At 40.9% G+C, this 27,774-nt stretch overlaps 1 protein-coding gene across 17 annotated transcripts; it reads left to right on the top strand.

Annotated features, from left to right (window-relative positions):
* MATR3 (matrin 3) lies at positions 1-26,894 on the top strand. 17 transcript variants are annotated; one of them, XM_071758952.1, is made up of 15 exons: positions 663-746; positions 9,003-10,086; positions 14,186-14,247; positions 14,758-14,799; positions 15,063-15,166; positions 16,198-16,250; positions 16,710-16,835; positions 17,300-17,425; positions 17,619-17,789; positions 19,090-19,221; positions 20,479-20,522; positions 20,973-21,363; positions 23,075-23,468; positions 24,085-24,206; positions 25,832-26,894. In XM_071758952.1, the coding sequence occupies exons 2-15, from the start codon at positions 9,196-9,198 to the stop codon at positions 25,880-25,882; spliced, it is 2,709 nt and encodes a 902-aa protein (XP_071615053.1). In that variant the 5' UTR covers positions 663-746; positions 9,003-9,195; the 3' UTR covers positions 25,883-26,894. The 17 variants fall into 17 exon arrangements, with proteins under 17 accessions (XP_071615060.1, XP_071615062.1, XP_071615063.1 ...); XM_071758951.1 differs by lacking the exon at positions 663-746 and adding an exon at positions 791-1,181; XM_071758959.1 differs by lacking the exons at positions 663-746; positions 9,003-10,086 and adding an exon at positions 1-141.
* The last annotated feature ends 880 nt before the right edge of the window (positions 26,895-27,774 follow it).

Genomic DNA, 27,774 nt, shown 5'->3' with positions numbered 1-27,774 from the left:
CCTCATCGCCCGCTGCCTTAAATGTTTCGGAGATGGCAACATCTTCCTGCTGCTGAGGAGAGCAGTCCTTGTGCTGGAGCCGGCAGGGCCTGGCCGCAGTGCTTGCCAGGGAGCTGAGGGACTATGAGCCCCGTTACAAAGGTAACGACGCTTTGAGGGTGATCGGAGCCGAGTGGCAGCGAGGAATCCTCGTTATTTTGGAGAAATACACACTACAGCCCCGGCCTGCCTGACCCGGTCCTGTTTCCAGTCACGGAAAGGCGGGACGTGGTGGCTGGCAGGCCCCGAGGGCAGCCCTGGCTCTGCCTCAGGAGGATTTAGCCTGCACTCGGGGTTGAGGGCGCGTTTCTACCCGAGGGAGCTCTGAGAGACTGTCGCGCCGGGGGGAGAGGGTACACCGGGGATAGGGGGTTCACCGGGGATAGGGGATACACCAGGGATAGGGGGTTCACCGGGGATAGGGGGTTCACCGGGGATAGGGGGTTCACCGGAGGGAGGCGCTCAGGAGCCGCACAGCAGCCGCGAACCCGCGACCCCCGACTTCGCCCCTCCCGCGCCGCCGCTCAGTCCCCGGGGAGGGGAGGGGGGGGCAAGGGGCGGGGACAAAGGGGGGCGGAGACAAGGGGGGCGGAGCCGGGCCCCGCCCCGCGCGCCTTCCCATCCGCCCCCGCGGGAGCGCGCGGACAATGAGGCGGTGGGCGGCGGGCGGGCGCCGTGCGGTGCGGCCGGGATCTCGCGAGAGCGCGGTAAGTGGCTCCTACTTCTCGCGAGACCCGTCCCGGCGGTGCCACCTCCTCCTCCTCCTCTTCTTTTTCTTCCTCCTCCTCTTTCTCCCCTCTCCCTCCGTCCTTCCCTCCCCGGCCACATCCACACACGGCGGGCGGGCGCGCCCAGCGGCAGCGCGGAGGGGAGCGGAGCGGAGCGGAGGCCAACGGCGCGGAGCGGGGCGGGGCGGCCGCCGCCGGGCACGTGAGCGGGCGGGCAGCGGGAGGGCGGGGGAGCTCTCGCGAGCGCAGCGAGAGGTGCGCGGGGCTCCGGCAGCCGCTTCCCTCCTTCCACTCTCCATCCCTCCCTCCCTTCCTTCCTTCCTCCCCCTCGCTCCCGCCGTCCCTCCCCTCCCCCGCCGCTGCTGCCACAGCGAACGGGAGGCGCCGCCGCGCTCCCTTCCCGCCGGCCCGCAGGTAGGAGCGGCGCTGCGGCCGCCCCCGGCCCGCCGCCATGTTAGGAGCTGCCGGCGGCGGCCGCTCCGTGATGAGGGGAAGGGGAGGGGAGGGAAGGGAGGAGCGGGGTGTCCCGTGGAACGGCCGCAGCGGGGGGGGCGGGCCCGGTGTGCCCATCGGCGCTGCCGCTGCGGCGGCCCCGCCGGCTGCCCCCCCACACCCCAGCCCCGGCTCCCCGGGCCCGCTTTGGGCGCCCCCGCCCGCTGCCTGGCGGTACTGCGGCCCGGCCGGCCCGAACAAAGCCCCGCGGCTCTCCCGAGCTGCGCCACGGCCGCGGGCCGGGAAGGGCCGGGTCCGGCGGGGCTGCGCGGCCTGCGCTGCGGGGACCGGGCCCGCTCCATCCCCCGCCGGCACTGCCCGGCGCTCCTTGAGGAGAGGGAGCGGGGGTTCTGCTCGGTGTTCCGGCACGTAAGTCCTGTTCTTAGGGGTGACCCTAGCTAAAGCCACGCTGCTCCCCTCCGCTGGAACTGAACGTCGGAGTCGGCATCTTTCCTCCCCCTGCCCCCGTAACCTCCAGTCGGAACCTGAGCAGCATGGCCGCTGCTCTCAGACACTGCTGGGTTTGATGCTTACCTGCCCTTTAAAAACCAATGAATTGAGCTTTAAGAACACCGGTAGTGGAAGCATCCGTTTGACTCGTCTTTCTGCTCAGTTTCACTTTCACAGAATTTAGGTCGTCGTTACATGCCACCCTCCTGTGGTGGTTTAATAACATTCGATGTTTTTACATGTGTATTTTGTGTTCCTGAGGCAAAGTAATGAGAGAGAAAGTTCACCTCAGCTGAAAATAAGCACAGGCTGACAAAAAAACCCCAGAACTTTCTGGGAACCCGAAGAACTGCTTTGTTCAGATTAAGGAACCATTTGTGCTCTTAAAGAGAAAGCTGAAAAATCTCTCTTGAGTGTGTGGCTTTTTTCTTTTCCATAAAGCAAACCTTTGGGGGAAAAAAAAAGCGTCTGATCCTGTTTTAAGTAACTGAATAGTCTATTCTCTTTACTCAGCTTTGTATTCTTCAGGTGTTTTGAACTCCGGGTGGAGTAGGGGGTCCTGGCTTCCTAAAGTAAGAGACCTAGGGAGCAACTCGTGTTGAAGCCGTTAGCCTCTTGTAGTTTTTGTGCCCCAGAAGAGGAAATGGGAGTGTTTTCTGGTAATTCTTTAAGAATCTGTTGATCCTGTGGTTTAATCTTCCTGAATTTTGAAGCATCTTGAGAAACGGAAAACTTAAATTAGTATTTTATTAAAATATTTTTCCAAAATCTGGAAACATGTTACACATTTTTTGTGTATTACTAAGAAATTAGTGAACTTCTGCCTGAATTATATTAAAAACACGTGAAATAATTAATTACTGAATTAACCTTTAAATTGAAGTGAGGTTACTGGCACTTGTACTACATTTGCTCAGTTGTAACCCAATATCTGTGCTTCTGTAACATGCTCTTGGTAAGGATGAAATCTGAGCAACAAACTAAAGAATTCTGATTGCTTCTAATGATTCTGGTGAGGTTTGCAATGTCTGGTTACTGTGTATTGGAAACTTTCTGCTTTTTTGCACATATGTAGGTGTTATGTATTTAATGAAAATGTCACCATGCATCCTTAAAATGTGAATATCCACATTCCTAAAGGTAAAAACTAAAAACCAAAGGAAGAGGGAAGGAGAGTCAAGTCTTTGAGACTCAAAACTAAATTACAGTGCATACAACTGGAGTATGATTGTTTGTCACTTACTCAGGACTGCACTTCAATAAAATTGCTCTAATTTGGTGGGAAATACAGAAGTAAATGCTGTTCAGTGCCCTTCTCAGTGGCTTGCAGCCATCTCTGCTGAGGGCTTTGGTAAATGCAAAGTTGTTTTGTAATTAATACTTGAGAGTGTTCTGGGTAGCTCAACAAATCTGGGGGAGAAGCTGCTGTAAGCAAAGCTGCAAAGATACAATTTCCATTCAGTGTACTTATCACTTGGAGTGTATTTTTGCAGCCTCTGTGCTGTTTGCATTCTTCCTCAGTGCTCTTAAGTCAACAAGTCTGGGAAACAAACCCAAACACCTCACAATATTTCTGAACTCGTTTAGTTGGTGACTGTTTAAGTAACCAAACTTTGTAGTCACAACTTAAACCAGAGGGGTTTTATTTTGAGGTCTGAACCAGGCCACAGTCCCTGGATTCTTTTCTGCAGCTAGAAGCTTTCTCAACAACCTCATGCAAGGTTTCAGCTGGAGAGGAATGTGATTTTTATCCCAGCTCTGGAAATGCCTGAAGGCAGGTTTGCATTCACTGATTAGTCAGAAGGCTTTTTAATCACTTGCAGGTCAGAATGCAGAAGTGTTCTGTTTTGTGGTTTGTTTTTTCGGGGGGGGGGTTTGTTTGTTTTTTAAAGAAAAGGTAAAATTGGTTCTCCATTACACTAATTAACTCTTGGATTTGGTCTGTCTTTGGATCACTTGATGTATCACCTATTTAAAAAATAGTTAAGGTATTTGCTGTGATTTTTGTCAAAGTTTTGGTGCTTACCAGGCTTTTAATCTCCAAAACTGATAGGAATGAGCAGTGGTTGTCTCCTCTCTTTGCCAAGTGGAGGAACATGTGGTCGGTGTTACCAGAGCTTCCCGGCTAAGATCTTGTGTCATTCTGCAGTGACTCTTGTTGGCAGAACCCTTCTGCTGAACCAGGTTTTAGTGGCTTCCTGGGTGACAGAACCTGTGTGCATTCATCCTGTAGAGCTGGAGCTCTGGAGGTGGTGACAAAGAGCAGACTTACACGTAGTAGTAGGAAGGAGTGTTTATGGAGCAGTGGGTGCACATGGTGGCAGTCACTCTGTATGTTCATGGCTGTTCCTATTTCCCCTTTCTAAAAATAAATGTTTTTTGCCTACTGTGCTCTTTCTGTACTGTTCTTGGAACTTTTTTGGGCTCCTGTCTTTTCTGTAAGATAAATGCTCTTTTTTCCCCCCCCTGCATTTCTTGAGAAAAAGAGGGATGGTTGAAGTTATTATATGATGAGCAGAAATGGGAGGTCAGCATCTTACTTCTACAGTGTTCTGCATTCAGGTGTTGAAATCAGTTCTTTTGTTAATTGATACACCAGTAGTTTAAATTCCCTGTTTAACAAATAAATTGTTTTTATCTGTAGTACTTTCTTTGCTGAAGCAATCTTCTGTTATAGTGACTTTGAGATCTCAGATTATTGTGTCTTTTCTGATCAAGCAAATCACTCAGATGAAGCTGAGCATAATCCTGAAATAAAAAACCTCCCAGTTGTTCTGCAGGGCCTGAAACAGATTGTCTAATCTGTGCTCAGAAGAAGTGCATGCATCCAGTCTGCCAGGTGCTGCTTAAAATGTTGAGGTCATGGCCTTTGAAGATCAGTTGAACAAGATGAATTGTTTTCTGGCATGTGAAAAAGCAGTATTAAATAACCTCTCTGAATACTGGGACCTGAAATGGGGGATAATCTGTATTTTCTCTGTCTAGAGCTGCTGGATAGTTTCTTCTTAGCCTTTGGAAAGGCAGTGGCTTTTTCTGTGTTGGCCGAGTTAAAGTAATCCACTTTCAATCCAGTGCACTCGGTCATGCAGCAGCTTGGTAACATCTGCTTCTAATTTCCTTACCAGTTCTTTTACTACCATTATTTCCCAGAGTAATGTGGGGAGTTCTGTCTAAATTAGTCACCTGAACTTGCAGATCTGTTGATAACCTTTTTTTTTTTTTTTTTTTTTGGCCATGATGCACTGGAGAACAAATTCTTCCATGGCAGGATGAATTGCTGCTGTGGATTTGCTGTGCTGAGAGTAACATGAAAGGGAGGAGGTGGGGGGAGAAAAACACTTGTGGATTTTTATCCGAAAAACTGGGATTGTGGGTGCCAAACTTCTTAGACTTTTTTTTTTTTTTTCCCAGGGGTGTGCTTGTTTTCAAAAGTCCTGGTTTGTTACAGACTGAGGGGGTGTTTTTCAGCTTGCAGATCATTTTATGGTTTTACCATAACTGAGATTATTTGATTGAATTTAATGTGTTTTGGAGTGAAAGTGAAACTGACTAGAAAGTGAAACTAGCTATTCATTTTTCAGACTTTTCCGTAAATAGTGAAAGATGAAGGGGTAAAAGATGAGTTACTCTAAGAACAAGATTAATATTAACACAGGTTAAAAAAAAACAATGGAAGGTGTAGAGAGTCAAATTATTTTCAGCCTACTGGTGTTCCATAAAAGATGGTCATCTAAGGAGATTGTGTTCAGCACTGCTAATTAAGGCCAATAATTCTAATAAAGCTAAGTAACAAAAGTAAGACCTATGTGAAGCAAGAGTTCTAGAAGTTTTATCAGAGCTGATAATCACTTTTGCACAAAAAGAAAACCCTTCTATAGTGTTTGAAAATCAGCCTCATTTTGGCCTTTATTTGGTAGGATTAGTATTCTGTAGGATTCAAATTTCTTACGTTTGTTGTCTGCCTTTACAGAAAACACTTGTGAAACTAGTAGATATAAAGTGTTTCTCCATTGTCTGCATTTGTCTGGAAATCTAGTAATATTTTAACTTTCAACTTATTTCAAGATTGCTTAATGTTGTTTATTTTCCAATCTTAATACAGCCAAATTTATGTCCACAGATCTTAAAAATGTTTATCTAAACCCTCTCTGTTCCCGGTATAGCTGAAATTACAGGAGGAACAATTAGCAGAGCACTTTTCAACTCAGCTAAATCATGTCTGGATCTTTAGACAGCTTTGTTCAGTCACTCATCTTGTTGCTGTGACTCAGTGGATGGCACACTGCTCCTGAGCTGGCACTGGGCCCTGGGAACCTGGCTCCATCAGCTGCTGATGGGAAATCTTGCAGAAGTGCTCAATGCAAAAAATGTCATCTTGGAATCACAGATCTGATCTAATCTAGAAACCTGACCACGTGGAAGTTAAACGTTCTTTGGTATAATTTTTAGAGCTCTTCCCCCACCTCTGTGTTTGTTGGTGTCTTCATCTGGTAAAGAATGTGGATGGTGAGGAGTAGAGTGCAGCAGCAACTGCAGGGTGATGGTGATGTGGTTTTTGGAGGATAGCTCAGAAACTTCAGGTTTTTTAAGATCTCCACTTGAACACCTCATGAAGCTTAGAGCACTTTTCTGGCTGTCACACCACTCCCAGCATTATATTTGGTCTTCATCATACAAATGTCTTGCTGTCCCACCTCATGCTTTGTCATAATTGCCCCTCTCTGTTTCTTTGTCTTGTTTTTCTCCCCCTACCTTTCCTGTTTTCCCTTTGCTGCTTCTCTGGGTGTTCTCAGCAGCAGCATGGTGAGGCTGTGCAAACACCTGTTTGTAGTCAGGTTCTCTGCACCCCAGGTCCCTGCCAGCCTGGGCTGGGATGGGGTTTGTTCTCTGCTAATCTCTCCAGAGCAGCTGACAATGAATGAACTACCAATTGGAAATTGTCACAAGAAGGATTAGTGAGCATCTGTTCAAAGAGCGAGGGTGTTTTTGAAGAGAACTTTCCTGATTTAATTAAAACTTGAATAATGCAGGTTCTTTGATTAATGGTAGGACACACTGGGCCTTCCCCAACCTCATGGTTGACTGATGAACCATTGTTGGGGTTTGTAAAGCCCTCAGGGATATAATTCTATGAAGAATCTAGTAAATTCAGTTTTAAACTGTTCTGTAAATGAGTGAATGAGCTAGAAGAAAGTCTATGTTGTAAAAACAGGAGTAAGGACTGTAAACTTTAAAAATTGTTATAAAGTACTTCAAAGATCATGGAGGATGTATGCAAGATAAAAACATGGTACCCAAATGAGCATTTCTCTCATGTTTGAACTCAAAACTTGATTTTTACAGTATAGTTCTTAATGCTCTCTATCCAGGTGGTCTGTAGTGTGGTCAGCTTGTCCTGGATATCTGGCTTAGAATTTGCCTCATCTGCTCTCCTTGTGTTCTTGTTTTACTGTTTTCCCCTGGAGCTTTCTGCAGTGCTTTGCTGTCTTCTTCCTCAGACCCTTTTAGAATTATTTTCATCCACAAGTTTCTCTTCTTCTTAACCAAATATTGCACAATTAAGCTTGATGTGACTCCACCGTATTGTGGTCCTTACAAGGATATCTGAAATAGGAATTCAGATGTACTGATCAGAAAAATATGAAGAAGTTACTTCTTGATGGTGGTGGTCATGTGGTTTTTTAATCTCTCACAGAATCCATTATTTTTCTACATAAATGCATAATTTTGTAACAGGTTGCTGTTGAGAACAAAGACTTGAGTGTGTCTCAACTTGAAGTAGAAAAAAATCCTTCTGTGCTGTTAAAACAGGGCTGTCCTGGATTGAGTAGCCAGTTGGGGTAGAGATGTGTTTGTAACCTTGACCTTTTTTCTTCTGTTTCCAGTACAAGAGAAAAATGCTTTCTGCAGAACTGATCTCTTCAAGGAAAAAATCCTTGCTTTCATTTTGCCCTTTCCATTCCTCCCCAAACATACCTGTTCTCTTAGTAGCTGATTTCATCTGGAGCTATGCAATTTGTGCCTGTTTCTTTTTCAAGTGACTGCACATTTTATGTACATCTGAGTGGCATTGCTGGAGAAGCAAAACTGCTCTGCAGAGATTGGAGAGGGCTTTACTGCTTCAGGGACCCAAGAACACCATATTCCTGGTGGAATGCTTTTACCTGTCTTGAATTGAGTTTTCTCTGTGTATCCTGAGGCTGAAAGAATATACGGAGAGAAGTATGGCAGTTAATTCTCTGCACTAAAAAATGAAATTTATCCATAGCACTAGAAAATAGACTGTAGATACTGATACACTGCTGAATTAAAACCTGAAGTAAGCAGCTGAACCAAATCTGTTGGGATTTTTGTGGGATGTGGGACAGATGTCAATCTCTTCTGAGTATTGTTTCAGAATTTTTAACTCCCACGTGTGGTCATGGTGTCAAAGTGTCAGAGCTGAGCCAAGGCAGCAGCAGTTTGCTGCTAAGACCCCTGGAGAGGGCTGGCAGGGGCACGGTGCCATCTCCTGACTCACCTGGTGCCTCTTTCTGCAGGAGCTGGGTTTTCCTTGGGTCTCCCATCCCATACTAAGCCTGACCTTGGTTAGCTTGAGGTCTGTGAGCACAGGCTGGTGTCCCAGCTGCAATGTAACAGTCAAGGATTGCTTCCAAAGTGCTGTTATCAGTATAACTGCAATTTGAGTAAGAGGTCTTGTTTACTTCCTGCAAAATTTAAAACTTATATTTCTTGTTCACATCTGTCTTCACATCGGTAATTTAAATTTTACTGTGTAAAGATTGCATGTTACATTTGGTCTTATTTACTAGATCTTACACAGCAGAAACTTTTTGCCCCAGCTTCAGTTACTTTTTAACTTCCTTTCGTCCTGCTCTGGTGGTATAGGTTTCGTTTTCAAAAATGTATTATATGCCAAAATCATCTTGGATTCTATGGGCTTAAGTTGTTTGTGGTCTTCTCATAGACACAGTACAGTAATGAACCAGAGATCAAGGCTTATGTGCAAGTAAACCTTAGATGCTTTCAGACATCCCAAACTTCTGAAATTCACTTTTTCTTCAGTATGAAAGTAGCTTTTTGTAGAAGAAGAGTAGTATGTGTAGGAAACACTGCTGTATTTTATCTGAAATAATATATGTAGGTTCTGGGTGCTTCTTGAATCTGTTAAGTGATGTAATGAAAGCCTTGTAAGATTGAGATCTTGAATGTTTTTAGATCAACATGATGCATAAGTTTAAAACTGCATCTGTGTAAAGGGATTTATGACTAAAACTGCTTGTTTTTCTACAGAATTGTCTGGTGTTTCTCAGCTTGAAGAAGATCTGCAGTCATTATTGATCCTCTTTCTTGGCGTTACCATTTTTGAAGTGAACTTTGCCTAGCTTTCTAGTGTGAGCTCTCTTCTCAGCCATCTTATAAAACAAAAAAAAAAAAAATACAATTTTTTTTTTGATCCATAAAGTAGACGAGCTATAGTCCTACAATGTCCAAGTCATTCCAGCAGTCATCTCTGAGTAGGGATTCACAAGGTCATGGGCGTGACCTCTCTGCAGGAATAGGCCTTCTTGCTGCTGCTACCCAGTCTTTAAATATGCCAGCATCTCTTGGAAGGATGAACCAGGGTACTGCACGCCTTGCTAGCTTAATGAATCTTGGAATGAGTTCTTCATTGAACCAACAAGGATCTCATAGTGCACTGTCTTCTGGTAGTACCTCTTCCCATAATTTGCAGTCTATATTTAACATTGGAAGTAGAGGTCCACTCCCTTTGTCTTCTCAGCACCGTGGAGATGCAGACCAGGCCACTAACATTTTGGCCAGCTTTGGTCTGTCTTCTAGAGACTTAGATGAACTGAGTCGCTATCCCGAGGACAAGATCACTCCTGAAAACTTGCCTCAGATCCTTCTACAACTTAAAAGGAGGAGAGCTGAAGAAGGTTATGGTAGAGATGGCAGATCATCCACACGGGAGCCACCGTACAGAGTACCTAGGGATGATTGGGAAGAAAAAAGGCATTTTAGAAGAGATAGCTTTGATGATCGTGGTCCTAGTCTCAACCCAGTGGTTGACTATGACCATGGAAGTCGTTCTCAAGAATCTGGTTATTATGACAGAATGGATTATGAAGATGACAGATTAAGAGATGGAGAAAGGTGTAGGGATGAATCTTTTTATGGTGAGACTTCGCATAACTATCATAAATTTGACAGTGAGTATGACAGAATGGGTCGTGGTCCTGGTCCCGAGAGATCTCTCTTTGAGAAAAAAAGAGGTGCTCCTCCAAATAGCAATATTGAAGACTTCCATGGATTCTTACCGAAGGGTTATCCCCATCTGTGCTCTATATGTGATATGCCAGTTCATTCTAATAAGGTGAGTTATGCACCAGATACTTCTATTTTCCTTTACGTTGTAGTATCTGTTCTGTTTTTACCTATTTCTTTTAATTATTTCTGTAGCCTGGTTGCTTTTGAAATGATCTGAAATTTGGTTTGAGGTGAAAAAGGCACTTGGTTTATTTACAAGGTAATTGTTAACCAAACACTGTGAACCAGGGCTTTACATTAATGTATTTTGTTTGCCCAGATTGCTTAACTTCAAGTCAAACAGCTATCATCTACTGGGATATCTTATTTATATTTTACATCTACATGGTCTCTTAACCACAAACATCTGGCATTCAAGCAGTTTTGGGGTGGGCTTTTTTATTTTTTGTTGGTTTTGGGGGGGTTTGCAGTGTATCTGCTGTGCTGTTCAGGAAGCTAGTTCAGCTCTCCTCCACATCTGTCTTGATTGCTGATTTATTATATGTAGTTAAGCTGCATTCTTGCACAGTTCTGCTTTTTCCCTCTCCAAAGGGAAAGAGTTAATGTAGAGCCCTGGAACTTATTTGCAAAAGTAAAAAAACCACGTTTTAGATTAGCTCATTCTTGCCTTTTTAATTTCACTTTAACACTATCTCATACTATGGCTGAAATTTGTCGTCATTTTTCTCCCTTTTCACGACTTCCTTAGACACTTCAGACTCACTTTTTATTGTCATTTGTTGCATCTGTCCCTGTAGCCTCTCGGAGCACTCAGTCTGCAGTTGCAGCCTCCTGCTCTGTGTTCCTAGCAGTGTTCTTGGCTCACAAGTAGAGTGGATCTTGGGTGCATTTGGTTATGTGGAGACTTCCCTCTTCCTGTATTCCTGAGAGTTCAGCTCTCTGCAGAGGCAGCAGGGTTACTCACTGGGGCCTCTTTGGTCAGACATGATTTTCAGAGCCTTCTCACTTGCAGCTTTTCCAGTTTCACTCATCTTGCTGATTTCCAGGAGATTAGGCAATTGAATTGGCTAATACGGTGCCCCTCTTGTCACAATTAGTGGCTAATTAGCTTGAAGGCCTTAAATTGAAAATATAATACATGCTGTTACTGTGAAATTGATACACTGTGGAATTGCTGTTACTAACCATTTCTTTACAGTTGCCTTTCCAAAAGTGCTGCTTCTGTACATCTAATCTTTGGGAGACACGGGAATTACTCTGTCCCTGCAAGGAAAGGATCAAACCAGTTTTAGAGCACGTGCTGTACGACTCCAGCTGATCTAACAGTTGATGAACTTGTGTTACCTTAATTACCTTTTATATAAAATAACCACAGTAATCCGGGTTTCTTGTCTCCTGTGTTTGCCATGCATTTTCATAAAAGCTTTTAAGTGTTAACAGTTTAGGTGTCATGCTCAGTTCTGTAAAAGGACTTCACTTGGTTAGATTGAAAGCATAAGCTTCTGAGGCCCTTGAAGATGGCAACCAGTAATCCTGTAAGTAGGGTTCTTTTTAGCACTTTATTTGAAAAGCCTCGTGGTTCTTAGTTTGCTTTGCTATGAAGATCTGTTGAAAGGATATCCAGCATGAAATACCTTTCCAGGTATGAGAAATACCAAATTCTTTTGACAGCATAACTCAAGTGGCTAAGTTCTTCTGTAACATGTTAAAAAAAGTCTTTTATTTTAGGAATATACTTTGGCTCAAACTGCTGGTACTCCATAAAATATTTGAGATTGGATCATCTGTGTCTTATGACCCAAGTTTGGGCTCTGTTTCTAATTTCAGAAATCATGTTGCCACAAGAATTTTTCTCTTTCTCTCCTTTTTTCCTCTGCTTTGCATACCTAACAGGTACAGAGTTTCTTATTTTATGTTCCCCACAAAATGTAATCCAGTAGAACTTAACTGTTAAAAATAATTCAATCTGAACCAAAAATCTGTGGAAAGCAGAAAGGGAATGCTTTTCTTAGCTGGGACAATGTAAATTTATTACTGCAGTATCAAACTCTTTCCCCACCTCCAAATAACAATATTGTAGAATATTTTTCACAAGTGTGTGATCAGACAACGCGTACTCGATGCCCAGGCAAGGGGTTAAACACCTTTAGTATAACTTCAGCTGCCAGGCTCATCCTCTGCTTTCCTAATTGCTTCTTTAGTTTGATGTGCATATATTTTAAAGCCCAGTTTGTTTTCTGTCTAATTGTGAAGTAAATGGTGCTCCAGATTTTTTTAGGCATTTTGTCAATCCTAATCCCCTTTATCAAGGAATGAGGTGCTCAATGTGGAGGGATTGTTTCCCCTGCCTTAAAAAGAGGCTAATGCAACCTGAGCAGATTAATTTGGATGTTAAATACATAAAATACTGATATGTCTCAAAGGAAAAACATGGCCATGTCCCTAATAGAGGGCTTTCTAAAATTAGGTGCTCAAGTCTGGCCTAATTTTCTGAAGAACAATGTGTCCTCTTGCTTGCCTCAATTGCAGCAAGAGGGAATCTGAGTTTTAAGAAACTCAGAATTTCTCCAGCTTAGTTTTGGGCATTCATGTTAATTAGTGTCTGTAAATATCTAGTACCCTGAAACCTCACAGGAACAACATTTCAGTCTGGGCAGAGGCAGAGGAAAGGGAAATGGAGGTTAAGGATTGTATGTGATAAAAAGTTACTAATGTAGATGAACCATTGTTCTGAAAACTTTTTCCCTGGGAGGAAAAATAATCTGAAATTAAGATGTCAGAGCTCCCTTTTATGCCAACTTTAAAAGCATTTTAAGTATAATGAGAATTAGATCTTCCAAACTTTATATTTCAGTTTATAATAATTTTAAATTGCATGTTAAGACAACTTCAAAGCATGGTGTGTCTGGCTGAATCAGACTCCTAGTTAGGGTCTGATTTAGAGGGATTTTTAGTGTTTAAAGAACTGTTTTCTGTAGGATAGTACTATAACTTGCTGGCAAGTTTTAAACTGAAGCCAATTGGTATTACTGATTCACAGCAAGGTTTGGTTGGGGTTTTTGGTGTGTGTTTTGAATCCTAATTGCCAGCCTATTTATTAATTTATAGTTGCAGAGCCTGCATCTTGTGCATTTACCATGATAAAATGAATGGAGGTTTCATCTTGCTCCATGTTATATTCTGAGTATCATGGAGTAATGTTGTAGTTTAATGGCAGTACTTTATGGGAGACTTTAAATCCATGTTTTTCTCCTCTGTGGGAAATGCAGGGTAGGCTTTTAGCATCTGGAAGCACTACAGTAAGCCCTGGGAGCGTCTCATTGTATGCAGAAGGATGGTTATAGTGTGGCAGAAACTAAAAATCAGGAAAAATCCAAGTATTAGGAAAAAAATAATGTTGTAAGAGTATGGAGATCAGGCACTCTGTACTTTGATAAAGGGGGAGACCCCATGCCTCCTGGCCACTTGAAATAAATAACTCCCTTTGTAACCAAAATAATCTGCAGAGAAAGAGTTGAAAACCTGCATTCCTTTCTAATGCTGAAGCCAGAACCAGAAGGAATTTTACCTGGCTGGTTAAGTTTAATTCCATTATTCCTCCTTTGTACCATCTTAGGTTAGATCTCCTTTTTTTTCTCTATTATTCCCTAAAGATAGTCGTATTTTTATGTCACCTGAATACTTGTAACTTGTCCTAGCTATGCACTTTTATTTCTTTAGTCTTTCCTTTCTGACTTCCTAGCAATTTCTTGCCTTCTTTATGGTTCTAAAAACTTGAGTGGTTAGTTTACATTAACCTCTAAAATTTAATCTGAGGAATGAAGCAGAGAGAGTGGAGGAAATTGTAAAATTTCTGAAGGAAAAAAAAGGAATCAATCTCTAAGCATCCAGTTCTAAAAGCTGCAATTGTGATGTTGCACACGTGTGTTGTAGCAGTTCCTCCCTGGTAAGCTTTGCACCTCTGAGCTAGGATCAAGCCCATAGATTGCAGGAGGTCTCATCAGACCTTTCACCCAGGGGAGGAGGTGAGAGGTAGGTCCAATTTCTTTGTTTCTTCAAGCACTACTGAAAGGCATTTCATAATCTCTGTATGTACCTTCAGTACCTCAGTTTAGAAGAGTAGGAACTGGGCTCTACAACATGATTTTGTTCAGAATGGCTTGCTCAGTGTGGCTGTTAATTTTTAATTATTTACTTTGCTGCAGGAGTGGAACCATCATATCAATGGAGCGACTCACAGCCGACGCTGTCAGCTGCTGCTTGAAATGTATGAATTTGAAGTACAGTAAACATTCTTGTGGCATGAGGGCATGTTCAACTTAATAAGGGTCAATGGTGTTGCACAAAGCAGGCTTAGAAAACATGCAGTGCCTTGTAGGGCATGAAAACAGGGAGCATAAAAGAGCATCTTCAGGATCAAAAAGGGGTTTCTGTTCATAACTGGAATCCTACTGATCTGTATGTTCAGAGTTGGATCTTAACAGTTGAGAATCTGCTCTAATTTTTTTACTAGTCCCTTATTCCAACTTCTGAATTTTGTTTGTAAAACAAACTGTGCAAATTGCATTACAGCTTGGCAGGCATGTAACTCTAGTGGAGGAAGTTTTTCACCAAGAACAGCACAGTCTGTCAGTAGATACTGCTCCTGGCTCCTGTAGTGGGCAGTGTTACCATGTCTTTTATCTGCCTTACCACCTAATGGTAGCACTGCTTGTATGAAAATTACTGTATAGGTAGAGGAGATTGTTTTTCTTACCCTTTTTTTGTTTCTTTTAAGATACCCAGAATGGAATCCTGATAGTGATTCAGGGCACGGAATGTAAGTAGTAATAAATTTTAGAGTATTATTAGTTTTTTTATATGAAGCAGGGGACATTTGTAATAGTTTGTGATGCAACACTCCTTTTCTTCAAATGGATGATTCCCTCTGTTGCATACGAGCTGAAGAGCAGCACTAGACTTACATGAAGTTAACTTTCAGTGCTCTGCAGAAACGAGTTTGAGGTTTTTTGAGAACGAAAACTTCACAGGTTTTTGGTTTAAAATTAAGATTTTTTTTTTTTTTTTTCCCCCTCTTTCTAGGGGTGATCCCTTTATGTTGCAGCAGTCCACAAACCCTGCTCCAGGAATTCTGGGACCACCACCACCTCCATTTCACCTTGGAGGACCTCCTGTTGGGCCAAGAGGTAACATTAACTGGCACTCATTTTTACAGGACTTAAGACCTTTGTTTTTTTTTCTTTTTTCCCTTGTTCTAGTTTTTTTACCAGTGCTTTGGAACAACAAAAGAAAAAAGTTTTCTGAGCAGTGTAACTAAAATACATGAGTCCTTCCTGGCTGAAGACTGATACTTAGATCCCACAGTCACATACCCACCAGCTGCATTATAGCTGGGTTTTTTCCATGGTTTGGTTTCCTTTTTTTCCCTGCCTAGAAGTGTTGTGCTTTGTTTTCCACTTAGCTACAAGTTGATGGGGTTTTCTGTGAAATCTGCAAGAATGCATACATAAGTTTTTTATTCCCCTTCTCAGTTCAGAGGAAAGTGACAAGTAAATTTTGAGTAGCAACTGAGAAATGGGAGGATGGATCAGGGAAGCTGCTTCTTCACAGGAAGACAGGCTAGGGGTCAGGTTCATGCCTGATTACCACCTTATAAATAGTTCAAGTGGCTAAAAGGCAGAACCAGTTAAGTTACCTAGGTATCCTGACAGAGTAATCCTTAAATGATGGCTGCATTGACACTTAATATCACTAAAATAATACTTTTAATTTTTCAAAGCATCTCAAATTTGACTTGGAAGCACACTGAAAGGTGTTTCCTAGTACCATAGGTATTATGATAGGAATGAAGTTGTTTAGAACCAACACTAGGAGTCTTTTTCTAAACCTAAAGCCTCAGTTGTAAAAAATCTATCTTAGATCTCACCTCTTGTGTACTGAGACATTCTGCTATGCAAATCTTACTCTCAGACAAGAAATGTTTACTTATTCTCTGCTGTTTCTACAATCAAGAGAATGCAACATGTTCTCTAATTTACAAGAGCCAAAGCAAACAAATCAACAGGCTTTTCAGACTGTAGTGAAAGGATTAGTTTTTAAAACTGTCATTCTGGTTAAGTATTACAAGGGACATATCTCTTAAGAGCTTGTGAAGAGACATGTTAATACCAGTTCTACAGGCTGAACTAAACTTGCTTGTTGTTTGAATTTCTTAAAGGAGCTGGAAATGGAAATATGCAAGGACCCAGACACATGCAGAAGGGCAGAGTGGTTAGTATTAAAAATTTGGTTTTTTAAGCACTCCACAGTTTTGTTACATGCTTTTTGTTTGCTTCCAGTACTTTTTGGGTTTTCTTATAATGAATGGATTGTCTTTAAAAGTGAGGTTTTAAGTTGTATTTATGTGGAAATACTGAAGCTTTGGAATTAAGGTTGGAATTTAGTTGTGCCAAGTACTTTACAAAACATCTGTTTCAAAACTGTGAGCCTGCAACAATTTGTTTCAAAACACAGGCTGTATAAACAATCTTATGCTGAAGCTGTAGGAGATGAACGTACGGAAAGGCAACTTGAGCATGGCAGGCATCCTCCTCTGAAAATCCCTGGAGGTTGTGCCTTTCCTTTATGCATCTAGTTTTGCTTAATACTGAAGATTTAAATATTAAAAAACACAAATGGTACACAGGGGTTTTCTTTTCATCTTGTCCATGTATGCTTTGTCTTCCACAGGAAACAAGCAGAGTTGTTCACATCATGGATTTCCAGAGGGGAAAGAACTTGAGATACCAGCTGCTTCAGCTTGTTGAACCATTTGGAATAATTACAAATCACCTGATTCTCAACAAAATCAATGAGGTAAGATTAGGGCCTTCAGTGCTGCTGCTGGCACTGCTCCATGTCTTTTCTGTGCTTGCTGTCTGAGCCTAATTTTTGTAAAAGCACCTAATCAGCCACCAAAAAGATGCCTGTGTCACCAGGGTCACATGTGTGAAAATGCTGTAGTACTGTATTTAACCTTAAATATTGTTTAAAAAAATTGTTGTTGTTTAGCTTTCTCAAAAATACCTTGTGCTTGCAATTTCTGTTCTTGTTCTAATATTCACTGAAAATTTAATCAGTTTGTATTGCACAGTGTCAGATTCTGAAGTGTGGGAAAAGGCAATAGCAAAGAAGGGAAAAACCAGGAGGCAGTTGAACATTTTGATTCCAAATCTAGGTGGAATGTAAACAAACCAAAGCATGGAACAGCTTGTAATTCTAAACAAAAATACCATTTCTTAAAAGAGGAGTGCTTCATTTGTTTGTATTATCTATTACAGGCATTTATTGAAATGTCAACCACTGAAGATGCCCAGGCTGCAGTGGAATACTATTCAACAACACCTGCTCTGGTATTTGGTAAACCAGTGAGAGTCCACTTGTCCCAGAAATACAAAAGAATAAAGGTAAAACACTTTTGCTTTTTTGTTAATGTTGCCTTACTTTATTCTGGGGCAGTGAGTGTTAAGAGGCTATTGCATTGCAGTTACTGATTTATGTACTTCCCAAGCTGTGTCAGCTTAATCAAGGGACAGTCACTCATCTGTATTTTGTGTAGTATGGACTTTTTTAAAGACTTATTTCCCCTCTTCATTTTAGAAACCTGAGGGTAAACCTGACCAGAAAACTGAGCCACCCAAACCAGAACTTGGCCGTGTGATTCACCTCAGCAATTTACCTCATTCAGGCTACTCTGACAATGCAGTGCTCAAGCTGGCTGAACCCTATGGAAAAATAAAGAACTACATCCTCATGAGAATGAAAAGCCAGGTAACCCTCCACGGGGACATAACGTGTGAAGATTTGAAAGCAAGGGCTTGGACTGGGAAGAAATGAGCCTTTAATTGCTGCATGTGCAGACTTTCTGCTCTAGCACAGTTATGGAAATGATTAGAGGACCATGGAGGGGGTGTTTTGTAGCCAGCTTGCTGCCAAGTGCTACTGTAATGTGAGCTGCTTTAAAAAAAAAAAAAAAACCTCAGCTGTGAAGAAGATATATTTAGGACTGAGGGTTACTTTTTTGTTGTTATGCAGATTTTTAGGAGTTCACAGTTTTTTTAAAGCTGAAAAAGCATTACCTATGAAGCATTAATAAATAATCCACCATTACACATTTCTCTCATTTTGCCCTTTATTTTCCCTGTTTTAAAACTAAACCAAAGGAGTGGGTGTCTAACTTTGATAAAATTATGTGAAGAGAGTGCATTGCATGTATAAAGTAAAATGCATTGGGTGTGCATGCACATGATTGCTGTAAATGTACAGGAGTTGTAAGTATTAGGTTCTAATATTTTTGTAAGCTTTGCTGCCCTGGTTTGTTGCTCTTTTAAATAGGAAATTCCAGTGCTTTTTCAAAGAGATGAGTGTATGAATCCCCCAGTGCCATGCTTGGGTAGTGAAGAATTACTAGAATCTATTGTGTGACTCCTGTAAAGTCCTCCCTGACCTTATTTCACTGAAAAAATTAAATCCTTTGCTGTCTAAGTTGAATGCAGAAGCAGCTTGCCTCTATCTACCAGTGACACTCTAGCTTTGAGGTGTTGGTTTTGTTGTGGTTTTTTTTAAAAAAAAAAGCTTGTTCAGCAAACTGAGTGTGTTATGGGTTTGTTTCTTGGAGAGACACCTCACAAAGCAGCACTTCCAGGCCAGCAGCTGCTGCCTTTGTTCCAGGCTTCTCTTGAAAAATGAAATACTGGGGTAATTTCTTGGCTATCCTGAAATTTCCATGTATTTAAGCACCAGATGAATGAATTTCATTGTCCAGATGCTTTGTGTTTGGAAAGATACTTCACCTGTTGGCTTGGTGGTGGAGTTTTTGTCAGATTATTTAAATGCCTGTTTCATTTCAGAACATTCTGTGGGACATATGTTACTGAAGTGAAAAGCTGGGGTATACAGAGCACTTGGGTAAACTTTACATGTACAGCTTGTTTGGAGAGGATGGGTATAGCTGAATCTCATCATTTTGATTCAGCACTTAGAATTGCTGTGTATTAACTGAAATAGCTTTGCTTGCAGAAGTGTTGTGTATTTTGTACATGTTTTTTAATGTGTGTTTTAATCTTTTCAGGCTTTCATTGAGATGGAGACCAGAGAAGATGCTTTAGCTATGGTTGAGCACTGTGCCAACAAAGCTCTTTGGTTCCAAGGCAGATGTGTGAAAGTGGATTTATCTGAAAAATACAAGAAACTGGTGTTGAGGGCAAGTAGTGTCTTTTGCTTTTTTTAATGGTAGTAAAAAGTATAAAGTGGAGTTGGAAGACAGCTACTGCTTGTTGAGAATTTAGTGCTGCTTGAAAAATGGAAGGATTTGCTGTAGTATTTTCTAGCTGCTTACATGCAGTTAATTAGCATGAGGATGGTATTAGGAGGCCTTGAACTAAAAGAATTTGCATTTCAGGATAAACAAAACCCAAGCAATTACTAAAGTTCAGATTTTAGAGTAATCAGTGTAGATTTAATTAAAACTTCTCCGTTTGGAATGTTCTGTGATCTCACTCCCTGGGAAAATGATGAGGCAGATGAAGCTGAGTGGCAGAGCTATGTACCTGTACTTGTGTGGTTAATTCTTGTCTTTGCAGTGCTGCTGCTTGGTTTGTCCTGCATTGCCTGATTCTGCTCTGACAGGGTTGGTCTTGATGACCTTTCAAAGTCCCTTTCAAAGTCCCTTCCAACCCCTGACATTCTGTGATTCTGTTGTACATCTACTCTTGTGTGTAGAACAAAGACAAAGTTTAGTACTCTTTTAATTATTATTTATTATAACAAAGTGTTTCCTGTGTCAGATGCCTTCCAAAACCCTGTCTCTTTAGCATCAGGAAGCTTTTTGATTCATGTTGTGAACACTACCCTGAACTTCCTAGATAGGCTTAGTCTCATGATCAGAGAGCTTTGTGAATACTTAGGATAGAAGTTCACCTCTACACATGCTGCTTGTATCAGGGGTGGAGGGGTTGGCTGATAATTTTGGGGTTTTTGACATAATAGCAGGGTAATACTCTTGCAGTTAAAAGACTTTCTCCATCAGACTGGGACACAAGGTAGAAAAGCAGCAGAAATGAGGTGTTCAGAGTCTTCAGAATCTTTCCATGTAGCCCACTGCTAATGACAGGGACAAAAGTCAAGTTAAAGCCTGATTTGTGCTCTTGCCTGCACCACGATGTATCAGACCATAAAGAAAAGAATTTGTGATTATCAGACCATAAAGAAAAGAATTTGTGATTTTCCTAGAGCAGGCTTTCCCATTTTTGTCCTGAGTAACTGATAATTACTGTGGTTTTAAAAAGGTTCTGTCTAATTTAACAGATTTTATTAACTGGTTGTTAGATGGTAAAAGAGTACTTGTGGATTAACCTATCTGAAAGAGATTGGCTGGATTGTGCTGTCTGGTCTGACTTAATGCTGCAACAGTTGTATAAATAGTAATCCACTGTGACTTACAAATTCTTTTTTATTTTAGATTCCAAACAAAGGAGTTGAACTGCTGAAAAAGGATAAAACTAGGTAATTTCCTATTGCCAAAGCAACAATATTTAAAAGAAATACGAAAGTATCTTTCCCAGAGTATAGAAACTATTTAAAAAAACCCAAAAGGCAGGCTCTGGAATAAAATTGTAATTTGTTGTATTCTGAGATGAACTGTTTCTAATGACTGCCTGTCCTCTTCCTCTGATGGAGATTTCACAGCCTCCTCTGGAAATCTTTCCCAGTCCTTAATTAGCTTTGCCTTCCTACAGTTTAAATCCATGAACTGTTCTCTCTTCTAAAGACCACTGCTCCTTGCAGTAGCCTTTTGCATATTTGGTGTCCTTGAAGGTTTCCCTCCACCTTGCATTTTCTGAACTCAGACACCCATCATTTTTCAGGCTTGTCTAGAAAAATAAAACCTGCCTCTTCTTTAGTAAGTTCTGGGCTCTCCAGGTGTGCAAGCAAGTATTTTTTTGCTCTTTACAGAAAGAGAACATACTCTCCAGACAGCAAAGACTCTCCAAGTGATAAGAAGTCTAAACCAGATGCTGCTCAGAAACCTGAAAGTGGCAGTACAGAAGATAAAGTGAAAGAGGAGAAACAAGATGAAGCTGCTGAGCCATCAGGCACTAAAAGTGGTGAACAGGCAGAGCAAGATGAGCCAAGTTTACTCCTTGAATCTGAAGATGAGCTGCTAGTGGATGAGGAGGAAGCAGCAGCACTGCTAGAAAGTGGCAGCTCAGCAGGAGATGATGCAGATGTTGCCAATTTAACTGATGTGACTACTGAAGAGAAAAAGGCTACAGCTGAGGAGGTGACCGTAAAAACTGAGGGGAATGTTGTGGCCAATCCAGCAGCAAAGAAAAAGCTGAAAAAGGTAATCATACAGCAAGGTATCTGAGTGTGGAAAGCACACCATAGTACTGCCTGTTAAACATCTTTTGCTGTAGGTCTTTAAAACACAGACATGAAGGGTTTCTCCTCACCTGGAGAGAATTAGGTGTTAAAGCTCCTGTGGAGAAAGTGGAAGAGCCCCCTGGGTGCCACTTGCAAACAGAATCTGTTATAAATCACTGTTTCTGTTCTGACAGGAGCTGTTTGCTTGTGGCCTTCTACCTTTATTGCTTCCTGGTTTTTTTTTCTTAATTTTCTGCCCGTTTTTTGGGGCCAATTCTCAGCTACAAGGAACTGGTTTCTCCTGAGCAGTTCCACATGAGACTACTGTCAGTAGTAAGTTACTCTTTTGAGCAGAGAGCAGGAAATGATGTTCCAAAAACTGTTGATTTGGAACTTGAAGCTGATACAGATTTGGGCAAAATTGGATGTCCCTCTACTCTTTGTGCTTAGCCAGAAGTCCATCTGCAGTTAGCCAAGGCCCATTTCCAGTTGGAATGGGAAAAAAAATTAGCAGAATTAGTTTTATTGTGTCTTTAGTCATAGGCTGCTTGCTGTCAACTTCCTTATGCTCACCAGATGATCCCACACTCCCATGGCTCTTTTTCCTACCATCTGTTTTTCCCTGTTTTAATCCTGTTTTGGTAATGTGGAGTAGCAATGCAAAGTTTGAGTAACTTTATTGACTTGTAGTGTTGTTTTGCAAAAAAAGTAAGACATGTTCCTTATTCTTAATGAAGTGTCTGTGGTTTTAAATACTTTAATATTAATATTTATTAATATTAGTTTTTTAATAATTCCTTCTGTCAGGAAACTAGGTCAGATGGTGTTGGGATGAGTGCATATAAGTTACTCTTTCATAGTGTGGGTATCTTATATGATAAACAGCCTCAAACCCCAAACTTGTTTCCTTAAGACCAACATTCTTGGAGCACAGATGTAAAGAAAATGCTGTTTCAGTACTAATCAGTTTGCTGATCAGCTTGTGGGATACTGATGTCCCCATATCAGCAGGAGTGTTTCAAAAAGAAATAATCAGAATTCATGCAGATTGTCTTTTCAAGAAGCTGGATTTTGAGACCTCCAGACTTTGGTGGTTGGTGTCTTTTTTGGGTTCTTTCTGAGATTTTTTTTTTTTCTTTTAATGCAGAAGCTCCAAGCTTTCCACTGTTCGGAAAAAAAACTCTTAATTCTATTTTTCTAAGGAATTTTCATACTGTTAGTGGGCACAGAAGTATTCTGGTAGGATTTTACCTGTTACACAGACATGAATTTGAGGATCTCATGGGACTGTCTCAATTAGAAACAAAACTTGTGCCTAACAAGATTGCTTCCACTTAACATTAAAATCAGCATTAAAATGCTTGTATCAAAAGGACTTCTGAATTAAGAACAGAGCAAAAATATACTGGAATGGTGAAGTTAAACACCACGTTGGTATGATAGAACAGTGGACCCTCATGATGTGAAAAATAACCTTTATTCTGAAATCCTTAATTCTGGGGTGGTGGGGTGTGTTTCAAAGGAGCTTGTTGCTTTTCTGCATGCTTGAGTTACATTGTGAGTGAGGTAGGTCTCGAAGGAATTATCTGAGCATTTTTCCAGGGAATTTGGAGAAGATTTTTCTGAAACCTAAGAGTTTGAAGGGAACCATTTAAGAATAAGCTGACATAAGGAAAACGTTTTCTCAACAGCGATATGTGGGTGGCTTTCCACGGAGCATGGAAGGTTTTGTCACTCTAGATGAGGTTGGTGATGAAGAAGACTCTGACCATCAGAAACTCCGCAAGTCGGGCTTGGCACTGAAATCTGCTGGGAAAAATGATGACAGTTTGGCAGAAATCAAGGTGGACAAGATTGAAGAGTCAGAGCAGGAAAACGAAACGTTAGAAAATGGAACCAAAGCCGAAGATAATCCGAAGGCTGAAAGTGTTGAAGCTTCTGATCCCACAACAGCACAGGATACTGAGAAAAATGCCCATGAAAATACAGACACCCAGGATGAACAGGAAACGAAGAATGTCCAAGAGAAATCTCTTGTTCCAGATGAATTTAGGATTGGGCCGTACCAGCCAAATGTTCCTGTGGGTAAGGCTGCCTCTGTTTCTCTTCAGATACCAATCTGTGCACTGCAGTAGCATTTCTCATTTCATCTGACTTTTATTTCTGGCAGCACATTGCCTCCCAGCTTTTCATTTTAGGGCTTCCCACTCTTCTCCCCTTCTTCACTCCTCCCCGAGCCCCTAATATTTTCCTTTCTTTTTTTTTTTTTTTTTCCTTATTTTCATACACTTCTCCATAACACTTTCCTTAGGTAGAAATTAAATTGGAAGAGGTAAATTTTAGCAACACAAGTTCAGTTAATAGCACAAATTGCAGTAGTGATATTAGTTCAGATGCATACTAAATACTCAGAAGTCAGAAGCTGATCACAGAACGTTATTAGTCCTTTTGAAGGAACCAATAAAATGGACCCTTAATCTGAAAGGTTAATTTTGAAATTAAAAAAAAAAAAAAGCCTGCACATATCTAGTTATTAATAGGCCCCGGCTTTAATAAACTAAAACAAGGACTTTTAAAGATAAAGCAGCTTTTAATGTAAAGTGAATTATGGTTTTAAGATTTAGCTGAAATGACATATGAAATTAAAAGAAATGATGTAGAGTAGATCTCTTAGTTTATTTTGTGGTGTTTACTTCTCTAGGTGTGAATTATGTGGTACCCAAAACAGGGTTTTATTGCAAATTGTGTTCCCTGTTCTACACAAATGAAGATGTTGCAAAAAAGACCCATTGCAGCAGCCTTCCTCATTATCAAAAGTTGAAGGTAAGGCAAAAACTTGTTCATTTTAAATGGCTTGATTCTTTCCTGGGGAATAGATCTGAATGAGACCTGCACTGAGGAGACAAAAAAAAAATCTCTCAGGCAGTACAAATTGGCTTATTCTAACTCTTAACTCAAGCTAGACCTCTCTCTCCTGAGCTTCATCTTATGAAAATAATATGCAGGATAGACATTTTAAAGATGGATTCCAGCATAATTTTTTTTGGTGTAAATTTGGTTAAAAAGAGGGCATTCTGATTGGAGTAAGGGATAGGCTTAGAATTAGTGGTGCAGAGTAAATACAGATGACCCAAATCCCTTCCAGTTGTCCCTTTGAGAGTATTTTAACCAGTCAACAGAGCTTAAGCTGAAGATGTTACAGATTTAAAGAAAAAAGAAAAAAAATCCATCTTTGCAACTTCTGATTTTGTGAGCATGTTTTCAAATTTCTTATTTGAATTTAGGTATCACATGATTGCATGGCACAAATCACAATGCTGCTGTATCTTTGTGTACTGAGCTGCTTTTAAATACTGTAAATCCTAAATGAAATTCTAATAATGCAGTGTTCACATAAATTGATTTCATACCAGTCGAGTATGGAGCTGAAAAAACCCCAGGGCTTCCACAGAAAGGAAAAAGGTGGCATCTCAGACTCAAAATGTTTGCTTTGTCCCTTGCAGTAATAGGGAGCCCTAAGCAAACACAGGGCCCTTAAAGGCAGGTGGCACAAATAAAATGTCACAAAGCCAACACCATTATCGAGGAGTAGGTCAGAAAATCAATTACCATGCAGAATCCTGTAGTAAGAAAAACCCACCTCATCCATCACCCATAGCTTTTTTTTTTCTTTTTTCTTTTTTTTTCTTTTCCTTTTTTTTTTTCCTCCATCGAGGTACTTGATTATGGGACTGGAACAAGACTTGGTGTAAGAGGGGAAGTGGGGGAGATTTCTCAATTTATTAACTTAATCATTTACTTAAATGAGAGATGATTTGGTTTGTTCTTTTTCCTATGGCACAACTGACTTGTGGGCTTTAATGGCTTTGTGAAAGTGGATGTGGTTTTAGAACTGGGGAAGCAAGCTGGGGGCAAATGCAGCTTTTATTTCCTACTGGGAAGGCTCTTCTCTAGCTCAGAGTCTCTCTCACTTTGAGAGAGCAGTAAAAATAGATAAACAGAAGAATTGCTGCTGCTGCTGCCAGATGTCATCAATGTGATAAATTCCTCAAACTTGAGGAGAGGCAAAATGTTTTCTCCCCTAGCTCTGTAGATGGCAGATTCTGACCCAGGTAAGTGACATAACTGCTGTCAGGAGTCTGTGACAAAATGCCAAGTGATCCTCTGGGCTTGCCAGCCTGTTGGGAAGGCATCAGGGGCAGGCAGGGCTGGGTGAGTGCTTGCAGGAGAGGCCATTTGGTGTTTACTGGTGCTGAGCTCTGTGTTTGGGGACAGGGTGATCATCAGAGCAGCTCCACTTGTGCAGGGAAAAGTGCCAGCACTGTTAGTTGTGACCTTTAGAGTTCATATTCATGGATTTTCCAACTTGAAAACTGTTTCTGTTGATGATGTTGCAGCTGTGAGAAACTCTTACACGTGTCCAAAATCTGGTTGCTTTCTTTTAACAGAAAATTCTGGATAAAATGGCAGAAGACTACAGGCAAAAGAAAGAAGCTTAAAAGGAAGGATGGATGTAAGGAAAACAGTGCTTTGTTTTTAATGTTAATCTTTTTTAAGAGCAGTACAAGTAGATGGAAATACTGTATTCTTTTTTTGTTTTAGTGAAATACAGTAGGCATTATAGGTCTGTTCATGTGTTAAATGTTGTAGCAAAAAAACATGCAGTTAAGTTAATGACAAATTTGTTCCTAGTGTGAGAATGGCAAGAAGTTTTTGTTTTGACACTTCAAGCTATTAAAAAAAAAGTCTTTGCACCCTTGTGGAAAGCTCATCTATGGGAAGAAAACTTCATCTAGGTGAAATTTACTACTTTTAAGCTTCAGAAATTGTCTTTCAATTCCATTCTCAATAAAAAATAAAAAACAACACTGTATTTTTATTTTATCTAGAACATTCCATGTTTCAGTCTGAGCCTAGCAGATATTTAATTTGGAGTGTAAGGCTGTCTTTGCATTTCACTTTTGAGAAGTCTTTAAATGTAAGTTGCATTTTTAAATGTTGAATTGCAGTTTCTTTTAATGTCATTGCTGTTATATAGCAAATAGGGTAATTAGTGATTAGTCAGCTATACAACTTAGTGATTTTTTTTTTCCAAAGCTCTTGATAGACTTTCCTATCCAGCTATTTTGTGTATTTTTAGTGAAAAGTAACTGCCCATTCTCCTCTGACCAGTATTATTTCCTTGAGCTCTTCCTGCTTTTACTTGAATCTCGTAGCTGTCCTACATCTCTAGTATATTCAGAAGCAGCATTTGAGTCCTGAGATGTAAAAAGGTATCTTTATATTCTTCACATGTAACTTTTTCATACCTGCATTTTAAAACCATTTTTGTTAAAATCTGGGTTTGTCAAGGAACTTTAGAACTGTGCTCTTAATGTACCTGCACATGTGATATGTGGAGAAATTTGCATGTGTAACCTGTGTTTATCTGTAGTTTTTGTTATTTACTGCTTATTTGTGAATTCAGGTTACTAAAGTGATTTACCAATAAACAAAGCTAGGCAACAGTAATTTGGTGTAGATGTTTGGCATGTTAACCAGTGTGTCTACTGAACTCCTCTGTGCTCATGATCCCACACTGAAACTCTTGGCTCTCTCTGAAATTTGCATGTTTTAACACCTGTGATTTAGCAGCTTACTGCATAACTTTTCTTTCCTAAAGCTTTTGTTTCCAAACAAATTAAAATATCACTTGTTAAAACACTGGTAGGTATATTCTGCTGACAGTTTGATTTCTTGGTTTATGGTATTTTCCTCAAAGGTGAAGTTCAAGCCCCATCATGTTCATATGGGTAAAAATGAGTAGGGACAGTTCTTTCAACTTGAGCCTCTTGGCCAACGGGGAGGGCTCAGTGCTAGGAAGGGGTTTTGGATGTAGGAGCCTGAATCTTGATGAAGTTAATTTACTTAAGCAAATCCACCTAGCAGACACAAGATGGTGTGTTCTGTGGAAGCAGACTCTTCATAACTTGCCTTTCCAGTTGTAACTCTGCTGTTGCATCCTCAGGAGAAGGGGAGGTGTGTAGTCCCTTTCGTGCAAGAATTAAGTGTAATTTGAAACACCTGCTGTGATGGTGGTTTCTCTGGGGACACTGGAGAGTGGTGGAATGCTAGTAAGCAGCTAATGGTGCAGATTTTATTTAAATAGCATATCTGAATTGTAAAGTCTGATAATGCAGTGACACATTCTTGCATTTCTGCAAAGAGAAGTTCCTGCTTTGGACATGGCACTCATCAGCAGGCAAAGCTTTGTGTTTTTATGAAATCAATTAAATGTAATGTTGTGGTGTGAATTTAAAACCTACTCTATGCCTTTTCGGGGCCTGAAAAAAAAAAAGTGCAAGCAAGAGCAGCCCTGCAGTGAGTTCTGTTTTGACCAAGTCACAAGGAT

This window comes from Heliangelus exortis, chromosome 15 (genome assembly GCF_036169615.1).
Source record: "Heliangelus exortis chromosome 15, bHelExo1.hap1, whole genome shotgun sequence".
Taxonomy (NCBI): Eukaryota; Metazoa; Chordata; class Aves; order Apodiformes; family Trochilidae; genus Heliangelus; species Heliangelus exortis.
This window is presented reverse-complemented; position numbering and strand designations above follow the sequence as displayed.